The sequence below is a fragment of the Hakea prostrata genome, chromosome 7, assembly GCF_041222555.1.
Source record: "Hakea prostrata isolate BN-2017 chromosome 7, UWA_Hpros_2, whole genome shotgun sequence".
NCBI classification, from domain to species: Eukaryota; Viridiplantae; Streptophyta; class Magnoliopsida; order Proteales; family Proteaceae; genus Hakea; species Hakea prostrata.
Genome location: NC_142606.1, coordinates 18,474,904 through 18,489,218, shown reverse-complemented (window position 1 = coordinate 18,489,218; position 14,315 = coordinate 18,474,904). Strand labels below are relative to the sequence as shown.

Here is a 14,315-nt window from a genome sequence, read left to right as displayed (position 1 = left end):
GCTTAAACGAGGTGGTGGTATTAAGGTCTTAAATATAAGAGGTCATCAATTCCAGCGAGAGTTGAATTGAACCAGAAAACAAGGAATTTACTGAGAGAGATATGTCACTAAGGAAAGATAAAACCAGGGAAGAATACATCAACGAAATCGCCATAAATGTCTCCAATAAGAAGCAACCAGCAGGTTTAACTACTTCGACTACTACTGGACTTTGATTTCCCTCCCCCTCTCCCTCTCCCTTCCTGTCTAACACTTCTGGAGCTACTGGACGTTGATATGTGACCTAAAACCTTGTGTCCTACAAAATATATCAACCAGCTTGCATACACAAGCTAGAGATGCAACAAAATTTCCCCAACTCCTCACTCGACCTCCTGGTCAGTTTGTTGGTAACAACAATGTCCAACTGGGCAGCACGCTCAACAATTTCTTTCCTCTTCCGTGTGGAAAAATCATGTGCAATTTCTGCACAGTAGGTCCTGCAAAGACATCAGCATGATAATTAAGAACACAAAGATCAGCAACCATTTCAATATGTGCCATGCATTATGGATGGAGAATGCAATACATATGGAAATTGTACCTATTGTGCATCATCAGCAATTCCAATTCTTTGGGGTTGTGCACCAGAAATTTCTTGAAGCCATTGGGAAGGTAATGACTGTGTCTTCTTATCTGAGCCATACCCAATGTTGGGCATCAAAGTGCAACCCTTGAACTTCCTCCTTACTCGAGAATCAATTCCAACATGTTATATGTTCAGTTCTAATTACTGACTTATGAAATTAAAACCAAGGCCCATGCTGTCCCAACTTAAGATATACCTTAACAGAGATCTTTCAATCACTCTGTGGCCTCTTGAACTTCTTGACACGCTTTTTAACTATCTTCTTTGTGAATAGAGGAACACCCATGACTTCTGCAAAACAAAAACAAAAAACAAAAGTCAAATAAAATAAAATCAATAATCCTGTACTACAAAATAGGAATCTGGATCATCTCCCCGTCGGGGAGCATAGAGTGCTCCCCCATGGCTTCATGACCACAAAAACCAGTGGGTCCCACCGATAAAAAAGTTTTCTTTTTGTTGTTTTTCAAAAATGTTTTTCACCGTGGGTCTCACAGGTTTTTGTGGTCAGGAAGCACTTTGTGCTCTCCGTCGGGGTCGCAGATCCGGACTCTAAACAAGGGGGAAAAAAATTCAACACATAGGAAAAAGTAATATCGTGGCCCAGCATACAACCAGTTACCACACTCCATTTATTAGGGTTCTTCTTTATAATATCTAGATGAATGATGTATCATCACTCAACCACAAGATAAAAACAATAACATTGAAACTCCTGAGAGCGGAAAATTTTCATATTTCTACATCATTGAAACTACGAAAATCACAAATTGAGAATAATTTGGAGAAGACATTCTATGGCATTCAGCCTCTACATCATAAGAACCAAACAAATTACAAACCCTCAGAGTATACAACAATGATCAAATAAATTCTAGAGCGCAATAAATAGATCAAAATTGTCAATGAACAAACTCACTTATGAACAACAATAACAATTCAAAACACATACATTCGGAATTTTTCAAGAGACGACGAAAATATGTTGAGGACTTACAAGATTAGGGTTTCCGCCCCAAGAGCATGTAGAGGTCTTACGTCATTTTGGCAAAAATTGAATGAAAAATCGGTGAAAAATCAAACGAAATTCTGCTAAATATAGTGAATTTGATGATATATCGCTTAAAAATCGTCACATTGAACAATGATCAAAACTTACTTGTGAGTCGTGAGTCTTTGTTTGTTTAGATCACCTCTCTGTCGGACAAGAACAATGTGCTTTTCTGATGTTTTTCAAACATGTAAATAGAGGTGAATCCCACATGAGATCCAGTGAAGTATCATTTTTATTATTTTAGTATTCAAAGTTGGCCCCACCCCCTTTTTGTGTGATTAAAAATTGTTAAAAAAATACATTATTCTCCACTGAAAAGTTAGCTGTGCAGAATCCAGTCTCCTATAAGATACATGGCATTTTCAAGATCTAACGACATTAGATATTTCAAAAAATTGTCCACTTGGGAATCTTAGATGTAATCTGAGAATTGCAAGGAAATTACCCAATTCATGTTTTTTCGACAAAGAGACATGATCATCAGATCATGCATAGAGTCTTCATCCGTATTATTTTTACAATTCGATAAAAAAAAAAAATGGTTTAGAATGTTTTGGATTAAAAAATATCCAACATGTTACGTAATGATTAAAAATATTTCACTTTAATATTGATTTGATCCCATTTTTTTGGTTTATTCATTTCTAATTCTTGGGAATATACTGAATTTCTTTATTAGAGCCTTGACCAATGTGATAACTTTATAAAAGATGGGCTAGGGTTTAGACCAACTAACACTAAGTCACTGACCTTTAGGATAAAGGTCCTAAAGATGCCAATTGATTAAAACTAAAAAACAAACAAACAAACAAAAATTACCATGTTTATGTACATTACCATTTCTTAGGGATCATAAAATGTTGTTGAAACAAATTTTGTTTTCCCCTTCTTCCTAAAAACTGAGGTTGATCTAATTTAGCTTATGCATACTTTACCTTTGTATTTAGAAGAGTAGTCGTGTCTTCGGCTAAGTCCATTGTTCTTTGTATTTATCAACAAAGAAAAGAAAAATATGTTTTTGTAGAAAACTAAACATAGATAAGTAGGAGCTAGTATCTAACATTGGAAAGGGTAAAGTACTAATATTTTACACAGAAGACAATAAATTTGCTACTCATTATCATTATTGTTAAAAGATTTCAACAATTGGGGCTCAAATACTAATATTTCACATATGAAAGAGGGTTTCATGGAAAATTTCAAAATTTTGGAAAAGGAAATGAAAAATCTAAAAAAAAAATAAATAAAAAATTGGGAGGGGCACAAGATACCATGGTTAGACTTCAACACACATGGTTAGCGGAAACAGAGTTGGGATCATCTATCAGTCAGGGTTGAGGTATATGCTCCTTTCACACCTCTCTATGACATAAGAGGAGATGAATCCACTTCTAAATTCTAACAAGAAAAACCAGAGATGGATTCCTAATAAGACAATTTTCAATGTATGATAAAAAAAGGTGAAAGAATATAATTAAGCACACATAACTTTATTTGTCAAGACAGAAGATGTAGACTCATGGGAACACACACAAAAACATTGAATGATATTCATTAGTTCATGAGGTGCTTGTGTGCCTAGATGCAAAATTTATGCAATCAAAAAGCTAGCTTCTTTTCTTTCTTTCTTTCTTTCTTCTTCTTTTCTTCTTCTTCTTCTCTTTTTTTTTTTTTTCCCTGGGTATACATTTAGAGTCCAAATCAGCTCCCTCGACACTTTATCACTATACATTTTATGTGAGACTCATGTAAAATTTGCAGTAGATCTCACCCTTGAATTATTTAATTAGTTTTAAGTGTAGGCTCATATAAAATGTGTAGTGAAGAAGTGTCGGGGGAGTGCTATGATCGAGACTCATACATATTTTTCTGGTACGTAGAATCCAGGCTCATAAGTTTGGAAGAGAAAAGAATTAAAATGCAAGTTTTTTTTTTTTTTTTTTGGAATGAGGCTCATCCGGGCCAGCTTGCGCGCACCACAACTACATCCTCAAGGCGCATTTTATATAATTAATATTGGCGGGGCTTCGCCCTTGGCCCTGAGGGGATTCGAACTCTGACCTCCTATGTGAAAACGTTGGTTTTTGCCAACTGAGCCACCCCTCGAAGTTTAAATTGCAAGTTTGTATCACCTTCTTTGACGGGGAATACAATGTGCTCCATTAACGAATGTTAGACCTATAGGTGAAGATTGATTGGGCAAATCAAATCATTTTTATTAATTTTTAGAGCAAATTGCATTGACACCCCAAAATGAAGGCTTTAAAACACTGACACCGCACTTTATGTTTTAAAAGCATAGACACCCCATTCATTAAACACATTAGTACATTCTGTTAGTAAAACTGTAGAATATAGTAATTCTGTATATCTGAAATGAAGAGTTACAAGGGTATTTATAACCCTAAGAATACAATATACTATACTGACTATATACTCTATCTAACACACCCCCGCAAGCGTAACGGATCAAAGACCGTGAGCTTGTCTCTAAGAGCTAAGAAACGTGTACGAGGCAATCCTTTAGTAAGAGTGTCAGCAAGCTGATCGATAGAAGAAACAAAGCGTACTAAAAATTGTCGAGAAGCCACTAAATCCCTGACAAAATGAAAATCAATCTCAACATGCTTGGTGCGAGCATGAAAGATAGGGTTGGCGGTCATGTAGGTTGCACTAATATTGTCACACCAAATAAGAGGAGCAGTAGAAAGAAATGCACCAATCTCCCCAAGAAGAGACCGAACCCAAAGAAGCTCTGTAGCAACGGAAGCAATGGCTCTATATTCCGCCTCGCTAGAAGAGCGCGAAACAGTTTCGTTGCTTGCGAGAACTCCAAGAAATAAGATGATGTCCAAGAAAAACACAAAAACCAAGGATGAAACGACGATCATCTGGATTGCCACCCATCAAGATCGGGAATAACCGATCGAGAGACATAGAAGATCGAGAAGAAAAGAACAAACCCAAAGTAGCTGTCCCACGTAAGTAACGTAAGATTCGCTTCACCGTACTCCAATGAACATCAGTAGGAGAGTGCATAAATTGAGAGACCAAATTAACTGCATAGGAGATATCAGGACGTGTTTGAGTGAGATACTGTAAAGCACCCACAACACGTCGATATTCAGTACCATCATCCAAAGGAACTCCATTAGTCACAGATAGAGAAGAACCAGAAGCAAGAGGAGAAGCAACGAGGCTTTGCATCAGTCATATGAGTTTGAGTCAACAAATCCGAAATATACTTTCGCTGAGAGAGAAAGAGACCATCAGAAGTGCGTAAGACTTCAATACCCAAGAAGTAATTAAGATCACCAAGATCTTTAATAGCGAAAACAGTAGCAAGAGACTTGATAAGAGAAGACACAGCAGCAATATTGTTCCCAGTGACTAAGATATCATCAACATATACCAAAAAATAAACAACCACTGAGGAAGACGTATAATAGAACAAGGAAGTATCAGTGCGGGACCCCTTGAAACCAATAGACGTCATAAAATTGGTGAGTTTGGTATACCAAGCCCGAGGTGCTTGTTTCAAACCATATAAGGACTTGCGAAGTAGACAAACATGAGAAGGAAACGTTGAATCAACAAACCACTGCCGGTTGTTCCATATAAACTGTTTCTTGTAAATCACCATGGAGAAAAGCATTACTAACATCTAATTGACGAACCGGCCAATTTTGAGAAGTTGCAATGGAAAGAATAATGCGTATGGTAGTATGCTTCACGACAGGACTAAAAGTATCTTCAAAGTCAAAACCAGGGCGTTGATGATATCCTTTAGCCACAAGGCGAGCTTTATAACGCTCGATTGTACCATCAGACTTCTTTTTAACTCTAAAGACCCATTTGCAACCAATAATGTTGTGGTCTTTTGTGGAAGGAACTAACTCCCAAGTCCCATTTTGAACTAAGGCATTAAATTCCTCTTGCATTGCATGTCTCCATTGCACAAAACGGGCTGCTTGAGAATAAGAACTAGGTACAGTATCATCAATACAGGCAGCCATCAAATTGAGTGGATGTTTAGGTTTTAAACAACCTGTTTTGGATCTTGTGAGCATAGAATGATTTTTAGATGCTGTCAAATCTGAACTAACATTTGTAGATGAAGTAGGAAGCGCATGTGCTGAAGTAGGTGGAGACAAACCAGGCTCAAATCGAAACCCATCAGATTTGGAGTTGGAAATAGAAATTGGAAAGTCTAAAGACCCATCAACATTTAAAGTCTCAGAATTGGATAGCAAAGGCACCGGAAAACCTGAAGGCCCATCAGCACCTAATTTAGCATCTAATTGCACTGAAGTGGGCTGCGAAGTGGCTGGAAAACCCAAAGGCCCATCAGTACTTAAAGCAGCATCTAAGCTCACTGAAGTGGGCTGTGAAGTGGCTGGAAAACTCAAAGGCCCATCAGCTGCTATAGACCCATTAGTTGGGGGATGGGGATGATTTTCATTATGGTTTACAATAGTATGATCCAAAGGAACAACAGGATCAGAAATACAAGTAGAACAACCAGAAATCCCCTTATGAGAATCTAATTTTCCCTGCCCATTACAACTGTCTTTGGTAAAACTAGAAATTGAATTACGGGGAAAAATAACGAGAAGGTGCTTGTGGACAACCATACTTTAGCAGACACAACTGAAGAAGAATGAAGTAAAGATGCATAAGGAAACTGGTGTTCATCAAAAAATCACATGCCGTGAAATGTACATCTTATTCTCAACTGGATCATAGCAAGAATACCCCTTGTAGGCTGCCGGATAACCCAGAAAAATACAAGGTTTAGACCGAGGATGTAGTTTTGTTTTAGCATATGGCCTAAGCCGGGGATAACATAAACACCCAAAAACCCGTAAGAACTCATATTCGGGAGAAGTACCAAACAGAGTTTCTAATGGTGTTTTATGATCCAACACACTAAGAGGAATCCGATTAAGAAGATACACTGCTGTTTGAACTGCTGCTGTCCAAAAAATTTGAGGAAGACCAGCTTGAAATAACAAGGCTAAAGCAGATTCTAAAACATGCCCGTGCTTTCGTTCCGCCACACCATTCGGGGAGGAGTGTATGGACAAGAGATCCGATGAGAAATACCAAGATCAGCAAGAAAAGCAAATAATTTCTTGTATTCGGTCCCACCATCGGTTTGTAGAGTACGGATCTTGGAAGAAAAATGAGTTTCAACAAGCTTCGAAATTTTATGAAAACAAAAAACAGATCTGATTTTTGTTTTAAAGGATATAGCCAAGTGTATTTTGTATATCCATCCACAAAGACAACATAGTATTTATAACCCTCAAAAGAAGTAAATGGAGCAGGTCCCCACAAATCACTATGAATGACATCTAATGGACATCTGTTAACTGAGGTAGACAACTGAAATGGAAGTTTATGACTCATGGAACATTTGCAAGCATTACAAGTTGGAAAAGATTTAACACCCTCAAAGCCAAGATTTTGTAATACAGTCATAGTCCTTCCAGGAGCAGGATGGCCTAGTCGTCTATGCCAATCAATGGCTGAAGCAACAAAAGCAGTGGAAGAAGAAAACAAATCTGAATTGGCAACTTTAGTAGACCGAGAAGTAGAAGCAACAACAAGAACAAGGACTCACTCCTTCAAGTAACAAATCACCACTCAAATCCTTCAAACAAAAATGAACAGCATAGAGTCCATTAAAAGTCTTGCCGCAGATCAAAATTCTGTGAGTCAGCTGGTCCTAAGAATATAGATACCATGTAGAATATAGTAATTCTGTATATCTGAAATGAAGAGTTACAAGGGTATTTATAACCCTAAGAATACAATATACTATACTGACTATATACTCTATCTAACAAAAACCATTAACCCACTGTTCATTTTTCTTTAATTCCAAAAATGCCCATACCCTATCTATTCTCTCTCCTCACTCGGATCTCCTCTGCTTCACCCTGTCCACCTTCACCTCCGGTAGCACCAGCAATGCCGCCGCCGCTGCCGCCGCCGCCGCCTCCACTAACGCCTCCTTCGTCCTCTTCACAAAATAAACTAGTTTGGGCTTAGTGATGCCCCATGGGCGGTCGGCTCCCTGTTGTGGAAGAAGCAGGCTTATTAGAGAATCGATGTGGAGGTGGATGCAACCGCCTCACCTGCAACAACGTTGATTCAGTCTTAGCAGCTTTTTTGGATTTAGCCGATGCAGCCGCCTTCCTTGACCTCGTCGATGAGTTGCTCTCCACTATTACGGATTGGGATTCCTTGGCCTTCGACAAACCTGTTGCCTCTTGTTTACATCGCCTTGATGGCCTTCTGCAGATGTCGATGGCTCGTCTTGAAGAAGAGTTCCAATTGCTCATTGAACGGAGTGGCGAAGCTTTTGATCTTGCTCGTTCGACCAATGTTTCTGAGACTACTGCGACTAGGAACTTCTCCTATGGCTCCGAAGATGATGAAGATGAAGATGAGTACGGCGCCGTCAACAGAGACGAAGAGGATCTTATCCCCGTCGCACACCCTATCTCCGATTTTGATATTTTGATCGATGCTCTTCCCTCCAGGACCATCAACGATCTCCACGAAATCACCAAGTGAATGATAGCTGCCGGATATGGCAAGGAGTGCTCCCATTTGTACAGTAGATACCAAAGAGAGTTTTTGGAAGAAAGTATTTCTAGGTTAGGGTTGCAGAATCTGAGCATCGATGAGGTTCAGAGAATGGAATGGACGAAACTCGAAGATGAGATTGACCGTTGGATCAAGGCTGCCAATGTTGTTCTTCGAATTCTTTTCCCCAGTGAACGGAGACTTTGTGATCGGGTCTTCTTTGGCCTCTCCTCTGCTGCTTATCTTTCTTTCTTGGAGGTCACCAGAGAATGCACTGTTCAACTCTTGAATTTTGTTAACGCCATCGCCATTGGGAGCAGATCGAAGTAGCTGGCCTCTTTGGCCTTTTGGGGTCTGCATTTTGGGAGGAGGCGGCGGCGGCATTGCTGGTACTGGAGGTGAAGGTGGACAGGGTGAAGCAGAGGAAATCCGAGTGAGGAGAGAGAATAGATAGGGTAAGGGCATTTTTGAAATTAAAGAAAAATGAACAGTGGGTTAATGGTTTTACTAACAGAATGGACTAATGTGTTTAATGAATGTGGTGTCTGTGTATTTAAAACATAAAGTGGGGTGTCAGTGTTTTAAAGTTTTCATTTTGGAGTGTCAATGCAATTTGTTCTAATTTTTAATAGTGATCTAGAGGACCCACTCCTATTTATGTATTTATGTAGTGAAAATCCACCCGGAGGATATCAGGGGAGCTGATCTGAAGTCAAAACTGCCATACCATGGCGCCCAGCGTTTGTCACTTTGTGACATGCATGCTCACGAAATCAATAGTTGCAAAGGTATTTATGCTGATACGTACAAGCTACGAAAATTGAATGTTCATATTAGTAGTACACACCACACACCTGCTGGGTTTGCCAGGTTTGGAAAACTATTAATTGCATGGATGGTGAGTATCGTCTGGATTTCTTGAACTGGGAACCCTCGTTACACGTTTTAAAACCTATCTCCTTCCTCCGAATTTTCGCTAAATCTGGAAAGCCAAAACCATTCAACACCTTCTGCCTTCATATCAAGAACAGAAAAACAGAAAAAAAACGATTAGGATCCAGCCCATCTTCTTATAAAGAGCTTTCCTCGTGAAGATCTGAACAGGGAGAACCATCTTTCTCTTTCCTCGTCTCAATTCTTCATTCCTTGATTCTGTTACTAACGCAGAGAGTGAAAACCACTCGGTGCTTTGGTAATGGTAGGCTTCAGAAACTCTCTCTCACCTTTTTCCCACTTCAAATCATTTCTAACATCTAACACAGAAGAACAACTTCTCAGATCTATTAATATCATTATTTTTCCTGTCAAACTTTCCTGCATGTTTTTGTAACTTTGATAACTTGTTGAAAATTGTATCAGCTATTTCTAAATGAAACACAGGACCTTAATTTGGTGGATTTTTTGTTTGGGTGAACTAAAAAATGATTGAATTAAACTGGAAATATGAGCTAGAGAACTATATATAAATCATCTATGCGTTTGTAGAGAGGTTTGTTTACTGTAGTAGTTCAATCTTTCTTTTCTGGCAAAGCAGGAACTTGGGAGGAACGATGAGAAGAATGAGAATTTTGATTGGAGAGGTAGACGGGTCCAACCTACAGGGCTCGGTGGCGTTAAAGCTGCTATTTTCATTTGCGGTAATGTTCCACCTTTCATTTCTTTTTAATTTTATATTATGCATATATTAATTAATATGGGCAACTAGAAATCTCTCTCTCTCTCTCTTGAAAAGTGAGGGTTTCAGAAAACTGGGAATTCAAATGGGTCCATGCCAATTCCGATCCGAATTGCACAGCATTGGTTAAAATCGTTCTTTTTAAGATGCAAATCGGTGGGAATGAGAGAATCACTCACAACCCATTCCGAGTTAAATAGGCCAATTTACAGGTCTGATTCCCTATTCTTAAAACTGTGATTAACCAACCCTGTGGTTTAGTTAATTACTAGACTAGGTCTGAGTCAGTCCGAGTTTTAATGAATCATCAGTGGTGTGGAGATTTTTTCCACCCAAGATGCTCGTGCTCCCATTCTTTCACACTCACATGACAGATATGGGTAAGCCTTGTGTCAGGCCTTTCGTAAGTGTGGGGTATGGGGCACGGGCAGTTTTGGTTGAGAGGATCAAATCCAATTGCCTGTCATCCCATCTCCCAACCCTCACACATGGGCCTGTTCGTGACTAAAAAACATACTTATATTGGATTAACTATGAGAGAGGAGGAATTGGGGGGACATCCTGACTCCTCAGTGGTAACCCTAAAAACCCCAAAACCCTAAACTTATAACAATACTCTAAGGGCTTGTTTGGTTACATCAATCTTCAAATATTTAGAGATTTCAAATTTATGGAGTCATAATTCATAAAATTAACTGTTTGGTTGTGGAATGAAATCTGTGGATTCATCCTAAAAAACAATTTTGTCGATGTGATTTTTGTGAATGCACAAATGTTTAGTACTTTTATAGATGGGATGAAATCTCTGGATTTTACCCCATGCTCATAAATTTACAGATTCATATTTTTAGTGTTAAAAGATCAATATAAAGATTTCATGAATCTAAAATTTTCACAATCTAACTGGTATAAATTTTACATTCATGAATCCAGAGATTTCATATAACCAAATAGGCCCTAAATGTGTTTCTCAATAAGTCATTAAAATAAATAAGATAATCGCTTTTTTTTTTTTTTTGAGAAATATTTCATATGGAGTTTATAAATGCCATTTAACTCTTGACTTTTAGGTTAACTTTATTTAATTAATAGAAATCAGAGCTAGTTTCTATTTCAATTCTCTTCTCATAATCTGCTATCATCTCTATGATTATATGCAGTTGTGGAGGTATTGGAAAACATGGTTTTCCTATCAAATGCATCCAACTTCGTTTCATATTTCACGTCTTCAATGCATTATCCGATCGCAGAAGCAGCAAACATGGTCACAAATTTTATGGGAACCTCCTTCCTACTTACAATCTTTGGTGGTTTCATCTCAGATTCCTTCCTTCCAAGGTTTTGGACCTTCATCCTCTTTGGCATAATAGAGCTCCTGGTAAGTATAGTAGTTCATGTACTCATATCTGATGTGAGATTATTATTGTTGATGTATTTGAGTTATACGCAATTTACGTTCTGGACATCAAAGTAGTTACGATCCAACAGTATAATGAAACGGTCTTGGTATTACAAATTAGATACTGAGAGTGTAATGCTTTAAGCAAAACTTGTGCTTAAACCCTAACCCTAACAATTATTTCTAACTTCATTGATTGGCACAGGGAATAGCCATGCTTACAATCCAAGCTAATTATACAAGGTTCCAACCCGCCATGGGAAAAAGGCCATCCACATCCGAAGCAGCTCTGCTATTCGGTGGGCTCTATGCAATGGCCACTGGGGTGGGTGGGGTGAAGTCTTCATTGCCCTGCTACGGAGCTGACCAACTTGATCATAGCAACAAGAGGCTCATGAATTCCTTCTTCAATTGGTACTTCTTTTCCTTAGCTACAGGTGGGATTCTAGCATCTACTATTATGGTTTGGGTTGAAGATAACGAAGGTTGGAAATGGAGTTTTAAGATTGGGATCATCCTCTTCACCATCGCACTCTGCGTTTTTGCTGGTGGACTCCCATTTTACAAACATGCTCGTCCAAGGGGGAGTTCATTAAGCAGGGTTTTTAAGGTGGACTTCTTCACTAATTAATAATCTCTTTTGCCCATATTTTCTCAAGTGTTCTTTGAGGATTCATTATTTTTTTTCCCTTCAATTTGCATAGGTTTTTGTGGCTACAGCACGGAACTGGAAAGCACAACCCCAAGAGACGATTACTGAAACTGGCAACACTGAGAGATCTAAGAACAAGTTCAGGCAAGCCTTCTCTTATTCTCTTTGTGATATGACTTGCAATTTAACTTTGACAAACGAAATAACATTTGAAGCTTTGATATATGGGCACTAGCTTTGTAGCTTTCGATCTGTGCATTGGTCAAGTGTCTTAACATTTGCAGTTTGTATGTCACTAGTATTGAAGGTTGATTTACACCCAAGTCTTTACTGTGGAAGTGCAGGTGTTTAGATAAAGCCATAGCGGATGATGCTATAACTCCATACCAGATTGAAGAGACCAAGACATTCCTGGGCCTCCTTCCGATCTTTGGAAGTACAATCATGATGAATTGCTGCTTGGCTCAACTTCAAACCTTCACTGTGCAGCAAGGGATTCTCATGGACAAAAAACTGTTTGGTAACTTCGAGATACCGACGCCATCTCTAGTGGTGCCTCCATTGATAATCATGCTCTCCACCATCCCTATCTTAGAGCGTTTCGCAGGGAAGTTAGCTAAGAAGTACCCAGATCAGAAGAAGAGCCCACTTGCACCTCTGCGAAGAATCGGTCTTGGGCTTATTTTGGCATCCGTAGCAATGGCCATAGCTGCTATAGTTGAAGCTAAGAGACGTTCAGCAGCTGTGGATGATAACGTTACGCTCAAGGTCTACTGGCTTTTGTTTCAGTTCCTTTTACTTGCTTTCGCTGACTTCCTCACTCTTGGTGGAATGTTAGAGTTCTTCTATTCTGAGGCACCTGAAAGCATGAGAAGCATGTGTACTGCATTGGCCTGGTGCTCCACCTCCATGGGTTACTTCCGAGTTTCTGTGCTCGTCACAATCGTCAACGCAGTGACGAAATCTTTCGGCAAAGAGATTCTGGGAGGGGCTGGTTTGAATCACAGCCGTTTGGATGAGTTCTTTGCCTTCCTCTGTGTGCTGAATTTTCTCAATTTTCTCAACTATTTGTCTTGGGGCCAAACGGTTCGAGGTTTTGTAGCTAAAATAAATAGCTAGTTAGATATATTCCAGTGTTGTTTACCCTTTTTTCTTTTCTTTTCTTTATTTATTCTTTTTGTAAGAAATATTGTAGTATTTTGATGATTATGTAATTAAGAAATAAGTTTATAGTTTAATAAAAATTCCAAAAAATGGGCTTCTGATCATGGTTCAAAGTGTTGGCAATATTTCGTCATGTCGGAGTGGGGCTACATGACACATCACTCCGATACTAGGTTGACAATAAGTTAATGATATGTCGTCGATATATTACTAATGTCGCCGATATGTCGTTTCTCTCTCATGTTTCTTGCATTTTAACCCTATTTTGCTCTGATCTTTTACGTTTACGAGTACATCAAAACACGCAATTTGATCAATGGTTACCTCTAACAACCCCCGTATTTCTAATTCGAAATCCGAATTGCAGGTCCAAGAACCTGAAGGTCTAGTCAAATTAATTTATGGAGTTTCCAGATAGAAGTCCATGATCCATACGCTAAACCCATGGATCTGGATTCTCTTGTTGAAGAACCTGCCTTACTGGGAAGTTTGATATTTGGGAGAAGGCAAGTGGTGTTTGGAGATGTCCGTAATGAAGGTAAGACCTCCCCCATGTGTTGTTTAGGGATAGGTTGTGTTTGGGTTTCAACCCCTTGAGCAAAGCACCCTTGTATAGGAATATACTAGGGGGCGGTTGATTGAACCAAGCGACCGCCAATTTATGCTTGCGGGAAGATGCCCTATTTTGACCCCTGTTAGTTATAAATAGCATCCCTTGCCCTATTAACGCATTATTATGTTCGGGATTGCTATTTTGGGCGATTAGGCAGCAGTGGAAACGTGCTGGAAGGTGGGCGATGTGTTGTTAGTGATCTGGAACCTTTTCCCTTCTATTCTTGGTGATTCTGGTTAAGGTAATGAATCTCCATCTGCTATTCTCTTCTTTTTAACCTCTAATTGATATGAACCCATCCCCATTTTGTTAGTGGTTATCCAATTGATTAATTGTAGCTCTCTTTCCAATGTTCTTGATGAGATCCTGTCCAGAAATGAATCCTTGCATTTGTTAATGGATGGATCTAATCAAGGGGAGAATTTTGGGTAATAAATCTATGTTAATTTTAGGGTTTCATGTTACCCCTTTGTTAGAGACCTATTCATATTGAAATTCGGACTAAGATCATCCCAAAACGGATTGAAATCGGA

General features: G+C 38.9%; 1 protein-coding gene and 1 pseudogene across 1 annotated transcript; one reads left to right on the top strand and one right to left on the bottom strand.

The window, feature by feature from the left end:
- Positions 1-310: 310 nt before the first annotated feature.
- LOC149010276 (large ribosomal subunit protein eL32z pseudogene) lies at positions 311-914 on the bottom strand (annotated as a pseudogene).
- Positions 915-9,855: 8,941 nt separating this feature from the next.
- Positions 9,856-13,124, top strand: LOC149010275 (protein NRT1/ PTR FAMILY 4.2-like). The gene is made up of 5 exons (XM_089162419.1): positions 9,856-9,916; positions 11,115-11,332; positions 11,559-11,963; positions 12,058-12,149; positions 12,350-13,124. Exons 2-5 carry the CDS (start codon positions 11,135-11,137, stop codon positions 13,122-13,124), a joined length of 1,470 nt encoding a protein of 489 aa, XP_089018545.1. The 5' UTR covers positions 9,856-9,916; positions 11,115-11,134.
- Positions 13,125-14,315: the final 1,191 nt, after the last annotated feature.

Excerpts from the sequence above, each read along its gene's own strand:
- LOC149010275 (XM_089162419.1), top strand. The coding sequence starts at position 11,135 with ATGGTTTTCCTATCAAATGCATCCAACTTCGTTTCATATTTCACGTCT. Across the intron at positions 11,333-11,558 it reads TTGGCATAATAGAGCTCCTG|GGAATAGCCATGCTTACAAT; the intron begins GTAAGTATAGTA and ends TGATTGGCACAG. Across the intron at positions 12,150-12,349 it reads AGATCTAAGAACAAGTTCAG|GTGTTTAGATAAAGCCATAG; the intron begins GCAAGCCTTCTC and ends GTGGAAGTGCAG.